Genomic DNA, 19,869 nt, shown 5'->3' on the forward strand with positions numbered 1-19,869 from the left:
CGAGCAAGAGATGCGTCGCATCTAAAAAAATTACACCATCTCACGCTAAAGGGGACCATGAGGCGATGCGAAGCCGGAGCACTTGCACGATCGCGTTTCGTTGGCGTTCGTTGCGCATGCTACCGACCTCGGTCAGATTGTTATCGAACCAAAGTCGGTCGCACACGTTGCAGCTGTGCCCGAGGCTCCGGTTGAGAAATTCGCGCTCGAACCAGGCGTCGGCACCGTCGAAGCCCGGGCGTTGAAGTTGTCTAGCGAGGCGTTCTGCATGGGCGTTGGACTCACGTCGTCTGTCCGCTTCGACGTCGGCGTTACGTACGGCGGGGTTTGCTTGCCGACGATGGCGTTGCGTTTCGGCATGTTGAGCCCGCGTTTCATCCGTAGCAGTTTCTCGCCGACGTTGGCGTTTGCGCTGGGCTTCCCTAGCCCGGAGCTCGGGGTCCGCCTGCCGATGTTTACGTTGCGCTTCGGCGCGTCGAGCCTTCCGCTGCTCCACCCGCTGCTCCGCGATTCCGGCAGGCGTTAAGGTATTACTGCAACTGGCGCCGACGTTGATGTTAGAACTCATGACACCGGCGCAGCCGGCGCATTGACTGAGCGTGTGTACGACCTAACGCGAGTCTTTTACCTAAACGAGGAGAGGGAGTGGAGAGGGGGAGAGGGGAAGTGGAGAGGGGGTGGAGAGAGGGAGTGGAGAGGAGGCGTGTAGAGAGGGCTTGCGCATGCGCAGTGAGGGTGGTCAGGCCGCATACCGTTTGAGCTCCGCCAAAAGATGCTTCGCATCTAAAAGGCAGCGGCCGTGCAACGCCGCTAGCGTGCTCGGGCTGGCTCAGGCACGTCATGCGCACGTGACCATGCATGCGCATGACGTGTTCATGCGTATGTGTCAAGTGAAGAGGGCAGGGAAGGGATTTCGCTTTTGAAGGCTACACGGGGCGAGTGGCAAGGGTTTGAAACTCGCCTCCTCGCGTCGACCATGGTTTCGCGCCGCTACAAATTATTGTTTTTCTCAGCTCGTAATGAACCGATTTCAAAAATTCTTGCGGTATACTGCTCGTCACTCGGCACACAATAACATCCAGCGTCTAACTAAAATTTGCTATGTGGCCTGGTGAGGGGCCCTTTAACGTGCACCGGGGACGTCACGCAGTGACAGCCGCCGCGATGTGAAGTACCCTGGAGAGTTCTATTGTTCTTACCACCAGCCTGCTCTTGCGCATGTGAAAAGTCCGCGAAGACAGCTCAAAGGCGGCCCTGACATGCAGCCTCTCGCGTCGTCCGAAAATTGGGGGCACCATGCCCGGGCGATGAAATCCAGAAAGATGGTTACGTGATGCAATGACGGGCGAACGAGGCGCGGAGAACAAATGAAGTGATTGTGCGAGCAGGCCGAGCCAGAAAGTTGCAAGGAGACGATTAGTGCAATGAAATCACGAAACCAACCGCAGCTGCCCGTAGCACCGTTAAGAGCGCTAAAGACTGCCGAGTCCATTGCTCCGTGCATGGGCGCGGCGTGCAGCCTCGTAAAACTAAAGCTATAGGGCCAGGGGCGTAGCCAGGGGGGGGTTGGGGGGTTCAAACCTCCCCCCCCCGAAAATTTTCAGTTTTGCTTGCGTATATATATATACACGCTCACGTACAAACGCACGCGCGAACATGCATAAAGTATGGTTGAACCCCCCCCCCCCCCCCGAAAAAATTTCTGGCTACGCCCCTGTATAGGGCAGTGAGTAGGGCGTCTAAATGTTTTAATGCGATAGTGTCAGAGCGCACGCTTCAACAAGAGCCCGCCTCCGCAAACGCGGAAGGAAATCATCGCTTTTTAGGGGCGAAGCTCCTCAGGGTGTGGGTCGTTTTCTCCTCTGTAGCAGTAGTAGTAGTAGTAGTTGTATGTATGTAGCCAGCTCTAGTTTAATGAATTGCTCACTAGATTAGCAATCACTAGATATCATAATTTACAAGACATCGTAGTGTTCCTTGTTTTAATCACACTAAAAGACATACTTTGCGGGCGATATACTCTAGTGAGCTTTCAACTTTTCGTCTTAATGTACATGATAACAGAATTATTTCTACGAAAAACGCAAAGCACACCTTGAGCAAGATGTTTGGTTTTGGGACGCTTTATGTGCAGTAAACGCCGTGCATTGTTCGCGAAGCCGGAGCACTTGCACGATCGCGTTCCGTTGGCTTTCGTTGGGCATGGTACCGACCTCGCGTCGTGGAACGCGAAGAGAAACGCTACGCGCGTCGTGGTGGTGGTGGTATCAACTGTATTTGACTAAGAGTCAACTGACGCCTCAGGGTGGCTCCACGCGGGAAGCGACTCTTTCGGCCCAGGAAACGGGGGCCAGCTGTTTCTCCCGGTCGGGAGTTCTGATAAGTTCATCCCATGTTAATTTTGAGGGAGCTGGTAGGAGCGATTTTGGAGGGGGAAAACCCCCGCATCCCCACAGGATGTGATCTTGGGTAGCTAGTGCATTTTGACTACAATTTTGACAGTTTGGTTCGAATTCTCCGTTCGTGATAATTGCCACTATGTGAGGACTGGTGAAAGAGTGCGTTTGTATGCGGCGTAGGATTGTGGCCTGCGCTCTCGTGAGGTCGTCATCTGGCGGAGGGTAAAGCCTCCGTTCGTTCGCCTAGTACTTTGTGACGTCGTTATATGAAATCAGTGCCTCACCCGGGAAAACAGGGTCCGAGGGTCGCACCTCCCGGTTGGTTAGACCTCGGGATACACGATGGGCCTCCTAATTCCCGCGTTCCCCGAGTGGGCAAGGACCCACACAAGCTCGACGGTTGCTTCTCCCCGGTCTTTTTTAAGGATCCTTGCCGCAGGGACGGCTACGCTGCCTTTAGCGAAATTCGTTATTGCTCGTTTAGAGTCGCTTATGACCGTCCGAGCGGAAGTGCTCGTGACTTCTCTCTAGCCTTGCCGTTAATTCTCACAGGGCGAGCGGGCAACGCGGTCGCTCTTGGCGCGCTTTCTTTGTCGCTCGGAGTCGCGCTCGCTCTTTGGCGCGCTTTCTCTTTCGCTCGGGAGCGGACACTTTCCCTGCATTTCACTGATCACAAAGCGCTGATAATGAAGGGACCACGTAAGCCAACAGTACGATAAAAGTTTGATGTTTAATATATACAAGGTGTTTCACACTCTTTATATGATGTACTGGGCCAATTTCACGGAAGAGTTTCACGGTTTACCGACGATTCTCTCCGGAGCTTCGCCCCGCTCATCATCATTCACCCCGTGGATATGCTGTGATTTTTTACTCAGTAATTTCTGGAAAAAATTTTGTTAAATCGGGTTTGGGGGCCCGATTCGGGTTGAGGCAATAGCTTCGACACAGTACCTTCGGCACTGCTACCAGAAGTTCTGCAGGCCCCGCACGACGACCCAACGGCTGGCCACCTCGGCTTTTCCCGCACGCTTGCGAGGATAGAAGAAAAGTACTACTGGCCACGCCTTACCGCTGACGTCGCTCGCTACGTGAGGACATACCGGGACTGTCAGCGACGCAAGACACCGCCGACAAGGTCAGCAGGACTTCTGCAGCCCATCGAACCACCTCGCCGACCGTCCCAGCAAATAGGTATGAACTTACTAGGGCCGTTCCCGACGTCGACTGCCGGAAATAAGTAGATCGTCGTAGCTACCGACTACCTCACCCGCTACGCCGAAACAAGCGCCCTGCCCAAAGGCAGTGCTGCCGAGGTAGCAAAGTTTTTCGTTGAGAACATCGTCCTGCGTCATGGTGCCCCAGAAATCCTCATCACCGACAGAGGTACGGCCTTTACTGCTGACCTTACTCAAGAGATCTTGAAATACAGCGAAACAAGCCACCGCCGGACCACAGCCTACCACCCACAGACCAATGGCCTAACCGAGCGTCTAAATAAGACCATCGCCGACATGCTGGCCGTGTACGTCGACGTCGAACACAAGACGTAGGATGCAATCCATCCGTACGTGACCTTCGCATACAACACAGCCGCGCAAGAAACGACGCAGATGACGCCATACAAGTTGGTATACGGAAGGAACCCAGCAACGACGCTCGACGCCATGCTACCCAACGTCACCGACGAAGAAAACTTCGACGTGATTGCCTACCTTCAGCGCGCCGAAGAAGCTCGACAACTCGCCCGCCTACGCATCACGAATCAGCAGCCGACCGACAGCCGCCGTTACAATCTTCGACGACGCTTCGTGGAATACCAGCTGGACGATCGTGTTTGGCTCTGGACACCGATACGCCGACATGGACTTAGTGAAAAACTTCTTCGGCGATACTTAGGGCCATACAAGGTGCTCGACGTCTCGGCACTCTTGATTACGCACTCTTTATTTGTTTTCCCCTTCCATGTTCTGTTACATGCATTGGGACGATGCCTTTTCAGAAGGAGGCAATGCCACGCTCCTTGCCATGTTTTCTGTTACCGGCCCATTGCACATGCAGCTCCTGCCTTGTGCAAAGCGCGCCAGAATGTCTGAGAAGATTCCAGATTGTAGTAGATCGTTTTGTTAAGGTTGCGCACATGATGCGAATAGTCAAGATTATTCCACAGCTTGCGCGACCACCAGTGATAAGGCTTGAAAGTTCGATGCGTGATGTATACAAGACGGCGCATACCAGCGATGTTCAGTTTATCGACGCCGACGCCCTCTTCGCCGCTATCAGTGTACAGCGTGTTTTGCTGTAGCTTGAGTTTTCATTCCACGGCCACAAGTTCGGCCAAATAAAGAGTTTCATCTTGAACACGACGACTGCTGTCTTCGTCGATGTCACGATCCCGTGACAATAACACTGAGCCCTATGGGTGCTTGCTAGGGAATCGAAATTTCTTTGTTACACTAGGAACTTCATAAAATCGCGTTTTGTTAGATCGAATTGTAACTGTGTTCGAAATAGCCCAACTCTCCATTTTACTGTAATACACACCTCTTGTTTTCTTATGTGGAACGCTTCGATTATTTCGCGTGCCATTTGGTGCCGGTGTAGCGCAAAGACAATCGTATCCTCGAAAAAAGGTACCACTTGTTAGCTTGTTTTATCTTTCCGCTTTATTGCGATAGCAATTCTCTCTACGGGTTTTTGCTATCGTCGTCATGTTCCATATAAAGTCAGAATCAATAACATCGCCCCGCGCATCGCAACAGAGGTGAGTGGAGGAGGAAGCTGATATGTAAGTTGGGGACATGAAGGAGGTCAAGCGGAGAGGAGGTTCCTTCAGTGCTTAACCATGCACATGTTCGCCTAGATTTGCATCGCTTTGCATTTCATCGCTGAATGCAGAGCTTTGCATTTTAGCCACCCCTAAGCAAGGTGGCCAGAATGGGGAGATGTGAAAAGCGGCCCGTGTTTCCCGTTGCCCAGAGGTGTCGCCATGCGCGGTCTCTCCGTTAGGCCGAAATTTAGCGCGACAGTCAGGGGCGCTGTCTGCTATGGAGGTGCAGAGCCGTATATGGGGAGGTGGCGGTTTAGGCAGTGGCGCACTAACGGGGGGGAGGCCGACCAAACCCCCCCTTCGTAACTGCCCCAATGTCCTCGTCGGCGAGGACCCCACGTATACCTTCAAGGGCCCTGTTGACGTTGTAGTTTCAATTCAGGATGTAGCTTGAGGTCGATTTTTCCTGACTGACTCCAGAAATGCGCTGTATTCACTCACCTGCTTACAAACTGAATGAGTGGAAACCGCATGGTTTGTGGCTCTATGTTCAATTCTAGTGACGCAGCTTTGGACGAAAAAGATGCTTTACCGGCTGTCAGTCTGACCCCTTTTCTTTTCTTGCCCCTTTTTTATTACTGCCACAGCGCACGGAGATATCTCGGAATATTCGAAACAAAAAGCTATTGTTGGTGTACAATGGTAATGCGTTGTCTGACTTAGCCACAGGCTTCGGTGCACGAAGTATGTGACATGAAAATATATTACATGTAGCCGCTCATGCAGCTCTGTACGCAGTGTCAGATATATCCGTTTCACACGAAGAAATGTAGTGCACTGACTTCCATATATTCAAATAATACCTGACCGTGTAGGCTACTTGCAACGGAAGCTTGTCAGCTTCATTTGCGTTCCCTGTGACAGTGTGCCTCGAGAGAAATGGCGTCTGCAAAAAGAAAAGAGAACTCAGCGACCATGTTTCGTGCTATAGGGTGCAATTTTGGGTACGAAACATCCGCGAAAAAGGTGTCACTTTTCTGTGCACCAGCATGCCGACAGATTTGCAGTTTTGCAGCGGGCCATCTCAAGGTCCGACAGAGCTCTACAGTAGAATTCAGCCGGCTGGGAAAAACATTTCACTCTAGTGAAGCAGGTTCGCGAAACGTCACAGCTGTTGGCACTATGAATAAATAAATGAATAAATAAATAAATAAATAAATAAATCAGGTTTTATTCATAACAAAATTGAGTACAGTGCGTAATAGTATTTATACAGTTGGGACCCCAGAACTCGACGTGAGTTGTGGAAGGGGTCCTTTTGACAGATGGTGCTATTATTGCGATAGCAATTATATGGACAGTCTCGGCTGGATTTTGCCGTCGCCGCCGTCATGCACCGTATATGTATAAGTATGTATATATATGTATCAAAGTCCCAAAGAAAAATAATTCAGAAAAATGCTTCCGAAGCGCGGAATCGAACCAGCGACCTCTCGTTCCTCAGCGCGTGGCGCTAACCACTACGCCAGAAAGCGCAGATCCTTCAGGTAGCTAACGGCGAGCGTTATATACACACCCTTTACCGCTGGACGGACTCAGAGACGGCAGGCGATAATAAGTGTTTCTTTATTACCAGCGAGATGGCGCTAGGAGCGCGACGGGCGCATTTAAAAGTCGTCGGCGAGCTCGCTTCTTCTTATATTCGCGCAGGGAGAACCTTGCCCTTCCGCTGTCTGCTCGCGCGGTTTTCTCGTGGTGAGGGGGAGAGGAATGTTGCAAGCTTTCACCGTGATGTCCGCGCTCATGTTACGGAGCGTACGAAAGTCACTCGAGCTCAAGGGACGCCGCTAAACGAACAAACAGAAGATGAGCGCGAACTATCAAGTGTCACACCTCGACACTTGAAGCACGCTAGTTTCCTTCGCTGCTTCGGCCGCCTTTGCAACAGGAGCGCTGTTCAAACTGAGAGTATCCATTGGCGAGCCTCACTTCGTATAGCATTAATTTCTTGCTATCGCATTCATTGCTTCGCCCTTGCGGCGAAACTGTGACTTTTTTATATCCGTGTGAAAAGATCTTATACATAGGGGTATACAAAACAAAACAAAACGCTATACAATGCGTAAAAGAAAAGCATTGGAAAGCGATCCGTGCTACGCAAAGCATCTTGACGTGCACTGATGTTGTTGTTCTTCTTGCTGCAGCTATCTCTGTCCGTTTGCTGACGGCAAATTTTGGCTGCATTGATACCCCCCTCCCCTCCCTCGACGCATGCCTGCTGTTTGACTGATGTGTACTGACCTGGCCTGAATGACCCAGCGTCTGCGTGAGCATACGGTTGACGTCACTTCCTCCGGGAGAAACCTACATAAACTTGGGCGGCAGCGGCTTGGGACCATTGGAAAGCGATCCGTGCTACGCAAAGCATCTAGACGTGCTCTGATGTTGTTCTTGCTACAGGTACGTGACAGTATGTCACTTTCATTTCTGCATTTTGTGTAGTATACGAATCGCTTTCCAAGTTAATTCTGTTCCCCTTTCTGTGGGTCTTGTGTGTGTTGTCACTGCAGTTTATTGTTAACGTGCGATATGCCTTCTAACGTGGAGGTTATCAAGGAGATAATACACTAAAAAAACTACGTGACCAGACAGATTAAAGAGTTGGCCGATGAATTAAGGAAAGTCCGTGTTCTGGGTGAGAACAGGGCTACCGCTTACGAGGCGAAAGTAAGCGAACTCACAAAGTGTGTGAAATTTGCGAGTGATCAGTATGATGGCATTGCCACGAGGCTTGACTCTGTCCTCAGCGAGAATAAGGCACTAAAAGAAAGAAACGATGCTCTGACCTCAGAGAACAACAAACTGACAAAGCAAGTTGAGCAGATGGAGCAGTACTCTCGTCTTAACAATTTAGAGATCAGGGGAGTTCCAAGAGCTGAAGATGACAACTTGGTCGAAGTGCTCTGTAGAACTGGAATGAAAGTGAAATGTCAAGTTCAACAATCAGACATTGATACTCTCCACAGGATTCCTACACCAAATAACCCAAAAGCGAATAATATTATAGCTCGGTTCTTTTCCCGTGACAAAAGGAATGAACTTCAAATGAAAGTGCGTAAAGCAAGGCTCACAGATAAGGAGCTTGGTTTATGCAATGAGCCATTGAACATCTACTTCAATGACCATTTAATTCCCCAGAAAAAAGCCATTTTCTCTGCTGCCGTGCAGCTTAAAAAAGCGAATGAATGGCGCTTTCTGTAGACTGATCAATGTGTGATAAAAGACCGTCGGAATGCATGAAGTGCGGTACACAAAATCAGGTCAGAGGCAGACCTTCGTATATTTACGGAGGGTCATAATGAGTATTTATCCTCGCTGCTCGAAATGTCTGTTGTCTGTTTGCTTGATTTCTCCAGAAACATTTAAATACCAAATTTCGCATTCTCCATACTTGTCTCTTTTGCACTTAAATATTCTTAGTCTCCAATGTCAATATGATGATTTTTTCCATCTATGCGTCACCTTGCAACATTCATTTGACATGATTGGTTTATCTGAAACTTGGCACAGAGATTCGTCATCTGTTAACTACAATATCCCAGGTTACAACCTTGAATTAGAAAGTCGGTGATCCATAACAGGCGCTTCTTTGCACGGAGGGGTAGCTCTGTACGTTAAAGACAGCATCAAGAACAAAGTACGACAGGACCTATGTTTCACAACGGAGTGGTGTGAATCACTCTTCATAGAAATTCCTCCTATTGCCACATCAATTCGTTGTGTAACGCATAAAACAAAAACCACGCTTATAATATACAGATCCCTTCAGAACCAGAGGGAACCATAGGGCAAGCCCAGGGAGCCTCGCTCAGTAGATACCATGGTCGACGGCCCCCCTCCCGGGCCTCTCGTGCCGCTGCCTCCAGAACTAGGCCGTGCTGTTCTCGTCGCGGGTGCGACGTTGGCTAGCACCACCTTGCTCTTCTCCAACTCCACCGAACAATGACTGCTTCTTCTCCTGGGGTCCCTCACCTCAGCTCGGGTCGCGAGGCACGACCTTTCCCCGGCCAATGGCGTGCGCGGTCGTGGCAGGAGTGCACACCATCGGGAAATTGCCGTGCCCCGCACACCATCGCCACATTCCGCCTTTTGGCACGCGCTTCGCGCCCCTTTAGTCATGACACATGGTCACATGAGCACCTCTTGCACTACGGTATCCGGCAGTAGAAAAAGACTAAAAAGAAAGCCATGGATTAAAAAAGGCTTATTAAAGTCGATAAATCAAAAGAATAATCTAAATAAAAAACTTCAGTTATTTCCTTACAGATTAGACTTGGAGATGAGATACAAAATGTATAAAAAACGTCTAGAAAAGTTATTGCATATTTCGAAGGCTGATTATTATCATTCCCAGATAATTAGTGCCGCTAACAATACTGCTAAAACATCGAAAGTTCTGAACTCTACAATGAATAATGGGACACACCAAAGTAAATCGATAGCTATTACTGATGGTAGCACTGTCATAACGGAACCATATGCGCTGGCAGAAAAATTTAATAGTTACTTCGCTGAGGTTCTTGCAGAGCTTACTTTAAAACAACGACCTGCGAACTTTCAACAGCCTGATGATTTACCTATAATAAAGCATCACACTAGCTCCTTTTATCTGGCACCTACTGATCCTACTGAGGTCCGCAGTGCCGTGCTATCGTTAAACGACACAAATTCTGTAGGGCATGATGACTTACCTGTAGCCCTGTTGAAACAATCAGTGAATTTTATTGCGGAATCCTTAGCTGATATAACAAGCACAGCGTTTTCAGCTGGTGTTTTTCCGACAGCTTTGAAAATCGGCAATGTAATACCAGTATTTAAAAAGAACAACAAACTACTCGTCGAAAATTACCGGCCGATTACTTTGCTTTCACTTCTATCTAAGGTAATAGAGAAAGTACTTCTTAAGCGAATGATATTTTATTTAAAAAAGAAACATTTATCAAGCGCACAATATGGCTACCTGAAAGCGAAAAGTACTGAACTAGCGTTGCTGACCTTAACGGAAAAAAATAGGCAAGATATTGAAAATAAGCTCCTCACCATGGACATATTTATTGACTTAACAAAAGCATTCGACGTTATTAATCACAAGAAACTGCTGTCAAAACTAGAGGTCTACGGCATTCGTGGCACTCCTAACAAGTTAATAGAAAGCTATCTTACGAACAGGCAGCAGTATGTGTGCATCAATGCACGAAGTTCTGGTAAAAAACCCATTAGTACAGGTGTCCCACAGGTGTCAATATTAGGACCGTTCTTGTTCATTGTATTCATAAATGATCTCCCATCCTACATACCGGAAGAATGTCTCTTATACGCGGATGACACAAATGTGTTCATAGCGGCTAAGACTGAAAAAGATTTATACCAAAAAGCTAATCACACAACAGTACTCTTCACTACTGTTGTATCGGTGGTTTGAGGGCATAATCATTGACTGGGAATCTGTCGGTCTACCTGTCAATGGCAGCTTCGTGAACTTTCTCGCAGTTTTTTTTTGAGATTCGGAGGTCTGCGAACCTTGGCGAGCATCGAAACAAGTGAGCCCACAAGAAAGATGAATTTATTCTCACTGTGAACGCAGCTCCAACTTCCAGAGAAGCTCCGCTCCTTGACGAAGCCATCTTTGCAGGAGCAGATGCCATGCCAGCAGTAACCGCGGTGGCATTGATGGTCGGTTTGGCACTCCCGCTCTGCTGACCATCCGTTGTCCCCCTCCTTGGTAGGCCTGTGCGTCACCGGTGCTGCGAGATACATACGTACAAGTAAATTTAATGAAAGGGCCTCCGAGATTGTGGGACGGGCAAAAGGTCCCGCCTAGGTGACGGCAAGGAGTTCTTGAGTTCTGGCGGCTTCCTCGGCCCGCTGGACAGCCCAGAGTTGATTGTCAAGGGCAGAGCTGTGCAACACAGTCTCTCAGCGCGCGCGGAAGCGATTGCTTAGAGGCTGCGTCCCCAGTATTGTTCGTTATCCCTCGACATGCCCATAGTACGTGCTCCAGTGTGCCCCTAGAACCACAGTTCTTGCATTTATCTGTAGAAAACTCTTTGTTAATAAACAGAATACTGGATCAATAAAGGTGTACTTTATGAAAATTATTGGGCTACAAACGCCGTAAGTTACATCATTCTACTAACGATATTCGCAAACTAGCTTACCTAACGTGTGTACAACCTCAGCTTGAGCATGCAGCATCCATTTGGTCTCTCCATCAGAAATATCTAATCGAAAAACTCGAATATGTACAAAATAGGGCTGCACGTTTCATTTCGCGTTGCTATGAATATAACACAAGCATTACACAAATTAAACTCGACTTTTCGCTTCATCCTTTGCATGATCTTCCGGATATCGCCCTGCTATCATTGTTTCATAAATACATCTGTAATACAGCGTCATCATTTCTGCAACTTGAAACTCCACAATATAGGTCACAACGTTTATACAATCAGTTTAATTTTATGCGCATTTACGGGAAGACTAATTCATTTAACTATTCCGCTCTTCGAAGAGCCATTCGCCTGTGGAACGACCTTCCTAACGCCATAGCTTCCGTAAGTAACCAACATAACTTCAAGCATCTACTTACCACACATTTGTTAAAATAATGCTTGATACTATACCTATTACATTGTCCTTTTCATAGCCTTATTGTTATTGTAAGCAATTTTACGTTAAATGTTTTTTGTAACAGCAGAGTTATGTCGCATTCGTTCTTTAATTATATTGCTCGTATTTTAATGTGCCACATTTTGTTGTGTAAATGCGCTGTCGTGATTGAAATTGTATTCTTTCCTTGCCTCTATTTATTGTGTAACGTAATGCTCACTACGTTCCCGCATATGTTTCTGTAACATTTTTTTTTGCTGTTCCTATGTATTTCTTAGGCATTCATTAGGCAACATACGCGTTCATTTTCTACACTGTTCACATGTAACATTTTTTTGCATTACCCCCCTTACGCAATGCCTCCAGGGGCCTGTAAGGTATTTTTAAATAAATAAATAAATAAATAAATAAATAAATAAATAAATAATTAAATAAAAACACCTATGTGGTTATTAGCAGACGTGGTAGACAAACGCCATGACGTACAACAGTACCTCGATGCTAAAGAGCCACACGCTCCCTAATTCATAGAACTAAAACTACTCCAAGGCGAAAGGCAGTTTCTGTTTCTCCTAAACCGATTGTATTGCTGGGCGCAGCATGACGTCGCTTAGCTAGCCTCAAAAAGCCAACCTCCTCCGAGACTCCCTTCCCTCTTTCTGAAGCGTCTCTGTGATCTAACAAGAGTATTCTCGCAGTGCTTCTAGACTATCACTTGCGGATGCGCCGGCTTGCCTGGAAAATCGACATCCGACGTCCACTTCAAGTCGAGCTTCCGTGCAAGTGTCCGAAAGTGCGCTCAACGGGGGACTAAATGATATAACAAATATCGTTCTCCTTTTACAAGGAAGCTGTATATGGCTAGGACATTCCGTTTGTACGCCGAAAACCCCCTGGTGCCTTCTAGGGAGCTGTGCAAAAAGAAAAAAAAAGAACTCACAGGGTATCTTATGCATTCGCCTAAGACGACTGGAAGACGAAAGCCACCTTCCCCTTTTTTTTTCACTCGATGTATTGATCCTCTCCCTCTATCCTCTGCAAGCGTTCTGCACCTACCGTGGTTCTGCACCGATCAAAGGCATTGGAAGTTTCTGCACCTCGCCCGGCTCCATTGCACTGCCCCCAGATCGGCGCACCGATCACCGAAGCAGTGCAGAGCGATAATATCATGTGATGACGTTATCACGTGACGTCACGATGCTTGAAGTCATGATGACGTCACAACTTTTGGTGATCGATGACATCATCACATGATGATTATTTTTTGCATACATTGTGGTGACGCCACCGACCAATTTTCGTGTTTGATTAGGCATCTAAGGCTTTCGCACTAATATGGTGTATTGAACGTTAACAGCCTGTCCTTAGGAACCTGGGGTTATATCTTAAACTGGCCTCCACCATGTCACCTCTGTGCCGTGCGCGAAAGAGCTTCGCTGATCATCCACCTCAAAAAGTGGAATGCCTCAATTTTTTTTTATTGCGATAGAGATTATATATGGGCACTCGCGACGAGTTTTTGCCGTCGCTGCCGTCATTTTCAGTATAAATTCCAATTGATGACATCACCCCGCGCATTCTACCTGCGGATAAAAGCTCGCGAGCGCTGGCGACGAACGCGGCTGAAGCGGAGATGAAACGAGCCGGGCGTTTCTGTCGCACGGAGGGCGCACGCGATAACGTTACCCCGCGTGCAAGGCCTGCCGTCGACTGCCCATCAAAGAGAGAGCAAACGCCCCGCCCATCTTTCGTAAGGAGCATGAAGGGACGTCAAGGGAGGGGAGGCTGCGTCGCTCGAAGCGCGCAAGTCGTTGGCGCGCGCTATCTCGAGGCACCAGGAGACGGTTCGTAAACTTGCTGTGCTCTGAACGCTTGCTTCGCGTTGAGAGAACTGACAGTACGAAAACCGCTTCGGTTCCTGGAGCGGCCATATTACCTTAAACGAGCGTTTTGTTGAGTTGCGCGAGATCGGATCCAAAAGAGTTAGCGGGTAGCCTTACTTCGCGTAACAACACAATTTATTGGTATCGCGTTCATCGCCTCGCCCTTAAGTGAAGCTGTGATTTTTTTAGCCATCAGTTACTGACCCTGGAAAGCGAGAAAAGTGTAACATGGCGTAGCCGCTTCCCAGTGGGCCGTCAGCGATGGACCCACCACTGACAGTTGTGCATATTAAAACCGAAATGCGGCTGCTCCGACCAGCAGGCATGCTTTAATAATGAGACAACATCTTCTGAAAAAGCAAGCAAAAAAATTCGGCAGATCCCACGTACCGAGGTAATCGATGTTATGCGGAGCATGCGCGGGAAAGTGACTGTGGCGCGATTTTTCTCATTGAGCAAAACATGACAAAATGACGCTAGAGAAATGTGCAAATGGTATACACACACACACACACACATATGTTGAAGAGTCGCACATAAAAAGTTGTTTACAGTTGCGCAACGACGGCAAAAGCAACATGGCTGTTACCAAAACCAGACAAGGAAAGCTATATAGTGCTTATATTCTTCAACGTTGGATGGCACGGATTCGAACAGGAAAAAGAAGGAACAAAGATGCACAGGACAGGCTCTATGCGCAACTAAACTTTATTCAGAAAAAATTCTCTAGATATATAGGGCACGTGCAGGCGCCCTGCACGTACGTTACACTCGCAGTTACAGTTGTTACAGTTGCGTTTCAGTTGTTATGCTTATATTTGTCCCATATGACGGACAACGCACGCACGTTTCACTAACTCATGTCCATGTGTGGAAGGGGTTTTTGACAGTTTTTGAAAAAGGTCATCATCACCGTGATCAGTAACCACCAGCATCTGGACAGGACTCGTTATCGAATCCGTTCGTGGTCGCGGTTACGAGGGGTTGAAGTGTAGCGAAATGCAAGGTATACTACAGCTGGTGGATATCGTGGATGCCTCTTACGAAGAAATGATCTATGATGCCTCCTGTCCTGGACCTGGCAACGAGGTCTCGTGATGTCCGGTTCACATCCAAGCCGTCTTTCATGCAGTGTAAGAAGCAGGCATTGTTGGGTTTTGATGAATCAATGTTCAAGTCACCGGCAATGATGAGGGGCATTCCTACATTATTGCAGGAAACACTGGCCCAGGTTCTTGTGCAATCCACGAGGTCCACGTTGCGGACCACGTGAACGAGTGGATGGTAGTTGAGCATCTTCCAAGGCTGTTTTGTCTTCTGTTCCCTCAATTTCATTGCGTCCGCCGCGGTGGTGTAGCGGTTACGATGCTCGGTTGATGAGCCGAAGGTCGCGAGTTCGATCCCGGCCGCGGCGGTTTCATACCGATGGAGGCAAAATGACAAAGACCCGTGCGCTGTGCGATGTCAGTGCACGTTATAGAAGACTGGTTAAACACTGACTAAAGTTAGTTATCACTTTCTTCGTGTGTGAATGTGTATGTTCGTGGTTACTGTGTTCATTGAGAATCTGCATCCCCTGTGGCACATACCCGCATAACATGAACTCTTGTATTCGGGTATATGCCACACGTGACTGAGAGAAAGGGTTTCATGACGTACGCAACAGGTATTGTGCGTTATTCATGTCATAACCAGTGAATCGTGCTGTTCGTACATTGGTCCTCTGCTATGCCAATTTTGGTACATTACAACCTATGGACACGACCAGGAGAGCGCCCAGACGTAGGCGGCTAGATAGATAGATAGATAGATAGATAGATAGATAGATAGAAACGGCCAAAGTGTCTGAGGTTCGCTAAGAAATGCTTCGCATTTAATAGTGAGCATCCTTTTCATAAATGGTACCGTAGCACTGCTGTGTCAGGAACTGTTGTATACAGAGAGTATTATGCCCTCCCTCTATGAAGTTGAGAATCCGCCACCTGGTGTTGGGTTGCGTTTGGTACAAGAAGAAAGCATTTTTTCAGTATGTGTTTACGCGGAGCAAAATGGAAAGTCGTTCACTGCAGATTCCCAATTTTTTACGAAAGAGATTAGGTTCCTCGTAGCATAGACAAGGCAAACTCTTGAATTATGTTTCAGTGAGATGAGGCAACGTCTTAGAAGAGCACAGTTGAGCTAGTTGGTACGTAGCCATGTTAAAAGACTGGGTGTGCAAACAAATACACAATAGAGAAGTCAAGACAGCACAAACACCGGTTTTTATTTCTGGTGTCGACTTTTCTTTTGTTTGCATATTTGCACGCCCAGTCGAGGTAATGTCATTACACTTCAAAGACTTGCCAAATGGTGTTTAGGTTAATAGCAATAGTTGCTCAGATCTTATATGCTAAAACTGTGATATCATTATGAGGCACGCCTAATGGACAGCTGTAAGAATTTCAACCACCTAAGGTTCTTTATTGTCTACTTAAATGTAAGTATGTGGCCCACTTGCATATTCATCTCTGTCGAAGATACGACCTTCGGGTGAGCAGCCGAGCACTGTAACCACTGCGCCAACATGGCGGCCAATGTTTACATTAACAATTTTTTTAAATTCAATGTAAAATGTACACCTGTGAGCAAACGTGAATACCACATGTGCTATGTAAAAACATTAGCTCATGATTATGACACTCCCTGATGCAATGTGTGAGTACAGCTGTAAGCGTGTTTTTATTTAGCAATCTACTGAAACAAAGAATTATAGAGGCATGTATTTATTGTAGTTTTTTTATTATTTTTTATTATTTTATGTCTCAGCAGCACAAACTGCAGTTACAAATGCTGCTTTATTTTACCTTTCATTTCTTTAAAGGTGCACACACGGCAGCTGAGGCATAACGATTCGCTGTTTCTTTTTGTTTGTTTTTATTTTGAAGATGTGTGGGAGGAAAACAATTGGCTCAAGCATTTTGTTGTTTATTTCTTAACTTTCTATATTCTGTTCTGGTGGCAAAGGTTCCAGCGTAATCCAGCCGACCTCCCTCTTTTGTTTTTTTGTCTTGTTTATTCTGATTGATTTTTTTATTTATTTCCTGTTTCGTCAGCAAGTTTGTGAGTAATCTGCCGGCCTCAGAAAAAAAATCACAGCATATCCACGGAGTGAATGATGATGAGTGGGCGAAGCTGCGGAGGTTCATCGGTAAACCGTGAATCTTCCGTGAATTCTGCCCAGTACATCATCACCGACGTGAGATCGGGCGCGTTTATACTAAAGGTTCGATGAGTTATGACGACTTGCAGCTCACTTTAATTTTACATGTGCGCTGTGAATTTTCATTGTTTAGAAAACCATTGCTTTAGAAAACATCTGGCGTCTTTCGTTAAGCAGCTGGCGTCTTTTCGTTTTGCTTTAGAAACATCTGTCGTTCTTTCGTTTTGCTTTTACAAAACATCTGGCGTCTTTCGTTGGTTTATTTCATCAATCAACGGCGTTTTGAACAAAATTTTTATTGTTTAATCACGCACAGGAGAAATCTCACCAGGCACTACCTTGGAGGTAAACAATGGCTGCTAATGGGAATGAGAGACAGAAGAAGTCGGCTTTTAGCTAACACTTACACTTCTACTTCTACTAACGTTTCCTACTGGAACATGCCAATGGCTGCTAATGGGGAATGAGAGACAGAAGAATTCGGCTTTTAGTTAACACGCACGCTGCGAATTTTTTATTGTTCAACAACGCACAGGAAAAATCTCCCACCGGCACCACCTTGGAGGTCAAGATCTGGTACTAGCGTTACGACTGGTTACGCACTACGACTACGAGGGACGAACGGGTGCCGCTTTAAGGAGCTTCGCCCCTAATAAGAGCATCGCGTGGCTCGAGGCGCCTGACCAAGAGATCTTTCACTCTGGTCATTGCTCGGCTATTTCTAAAAATTTATTTTAGGGGCGAAGCTCCTTATGCCGTGGGTCTGTCCATCATCCGTTTGTTTGTAGCGTTGAAGTAGCCACCTCTAGCTCGTGAGAAGCGCGCGTTCTGGTATGCAGTAGAAGAAGAAGACGACGTTGACGAGTGAGACTCTCGTGCGTGTTCGCCTGTGTGGCGTTCTTTCTTTACTGCGCGCGTTCTCGTATGCAGTAGAGGAAGAAGAAGACGACATTGACGAGTGACACTCTTGGCACGCTTTCTCTTTAGCTCGGAGTCGCCAGATGGAAGACAAGGCTGCGGAACGGAGGGCACGGAAGGCGGCGGCAGCGCGCGCTCGCAGACAGAATCCTGAGGTGAGAGCCCGCGAGGCCAAAACTGCACGTCGACGCCGCGAAGCAGATTCCGCCGTTCGAGCCCGCGAAGCCGAAGCTGCTCGACAAGCTGCACGGCTGCGGTGAGAAGACCCCGCCGTTCGAGCCCGCGAGGCCGAAGCTGCTCGACAAGCTGCACGGCTGCGGCGCGAAGACCGCGCCGTTCGAGCCCGCGAGGCCGAAGCTGCACGGCTGCGGCGCGAATCGGATCTTCAAAATGTGAAGGACCGTGAAGAGGCGAGAAAGCGCGCGTACCGGCAGGCAGAGCCCGAGGCTGTGCGAGCACGTGAAGTGGCTGCAAAATGCATCAGGCCGGCTCTGCCCGAAGGCGCCGACGCGCGCTTCCAGCGGGACTTTCTTGATAACAGTTTCGGCCATAGTTGCGGTGTGTGCAACAGATTGTGGTTCTCAAACAATCTAGTCACAATATCTTCCATCAAGAAGGACCACGCTCGCGCCAATGCCATCGTCGTGCTGCAGCGCGAGTTCGCTTCACCCCACTCATCATCATTCACCACGTGGATATGCTGTGATTTTTTTATTTTCGGTTTCAAAGGGGAAGTTTCTAGAGTAATGCATCATATGGCTCGAAGTGCCTGAGCTGGGGGATCTTTCACTGTGCTCGTTCACTCGGTTACGACGATGGGCAATGAGGGCAATAGGACAATGAGGACAATACTCAACCCTGAAATGAGTGCCTACGAGCTGCGCTCTAAAATACTATTTCCCTTGCATTGTAAGTGGGCATTCGTCTTGAAATTAAATGGTCAAGTCTATTTGTTTGTGTTGAACCAATTCAATTTGATCGATATAAATACGTAGCACAGCTGTACCATAAGGCATTTTTGCGTCTGGTTGAAACCGTGGTCTTTGGTACTCATCTATACTTTTCTGTGTGCTCAACACTGCAGTGCTTGAAAATAATAATAATTGCGGTATTACGTCGCAAAACCACGATATGATTATGAGGGATGCCATAGTGGAGGGCTCCGGAAATTTTCACGATCTGGTGTTCTTTAATGTGCACATACCTCAAGCATTTCGCCTCCATCCAAATGCAGCCGCCACAGCCAAGATTGAATCCCACAACCTTCGGGTCAGCAGTTGAGCACCATAACCACTAGGCCACCATGGTGGATACTGCATTGCTTTAGCAGTGAAGGCTGCACAGCATGTTTTATCAGAACCGTTCTATCTACCCTCACTTATTTTTGTGCTGTAGAAGGTATTCTTACCATAGAGCTGTGGCATTCTTTACTGGCGCGAGATAGAGATAATGGATATGTTTAATAACATCCGAGGTTTATATGCTAAAACCGCAATATAATGATGAGGCACACTGTAATGGAGGGCACCAAAAATTTCGACCATCTGGTGTTCTTTAATGTGTACTGACATTGCACAGTACACCGGCCTCTAGCATTTCACCTCCATCGACATGTGACCACCACGGCTTGGAATGAACCCGCGACTTTCTGGTGAGCAGCTGAGCAGCATAATCAATGTACCAATCAATGGCTGACAAAAAGGATATGTTTACTTTATGACTAGTCTAGAAAGAGAACCTGAGAATAAGTGCAGCGACAGTGACACGAAATTGTTCTTTCTTATTAAGGCAGCCTGTAGTCCATGAATTCATAACTTACAATTCCTTCCTATGATAAAATTTTGCTTGCCACTTCAGCCCTGCGAAAGTGAATGTCCAGCAAAGCTGCTGAAAATCGCCACAACTGCTGACGGATGTATGCGATGCTTCATTGCAATGCTGTTGCAATGGTAGTAATGGTAATTTTGATAGCAGGTCACAGATGGCTATATTGCTGTTTATATTTCCCTTTGCTGCACCTTGGGAATCCTA

General features: G+C 47.5%; 1 protein-coding gene across 1 annotated transcript in view; it reads right to left on the minus strand.

The window, feature by feature from the left end:
• The window catches only part of LOC119374475 (uncharacterized), a 207,521-nt gene that overhangs the window by 152,971 nt on the left and 34,681 nt on the right, over positions 1-19,869 (minus strand). The window contains exon 3 of the mRNA XM_037644583.2: positions 10,803-10,973. Within this exon, the coding sequence (XP_037500511.1) occupies positions 10,803-10,973 (171 nt within the window). The remainder of the gene's footprint in view (positions 1-10,802; positions 10,974-19,869) is intronic.

This window comes from Rhipicephalus sanguineus, chromosome 11 (assembly GCF_013339695.2).
Source record: "Rhipicephalus sanguineus isolate Rsan-2018 chromosome 11, BIME_Rsan_1.4, whole genome shotgun sequence".
Classification (NCBI taxonomy): domain Eukaryota; kingdom Metazoa; phylum Arthropoda; class Arachnida; order Ixodida; family Ixodidae; genus Rhipicephalus; species Rhipicephalus sanguineus.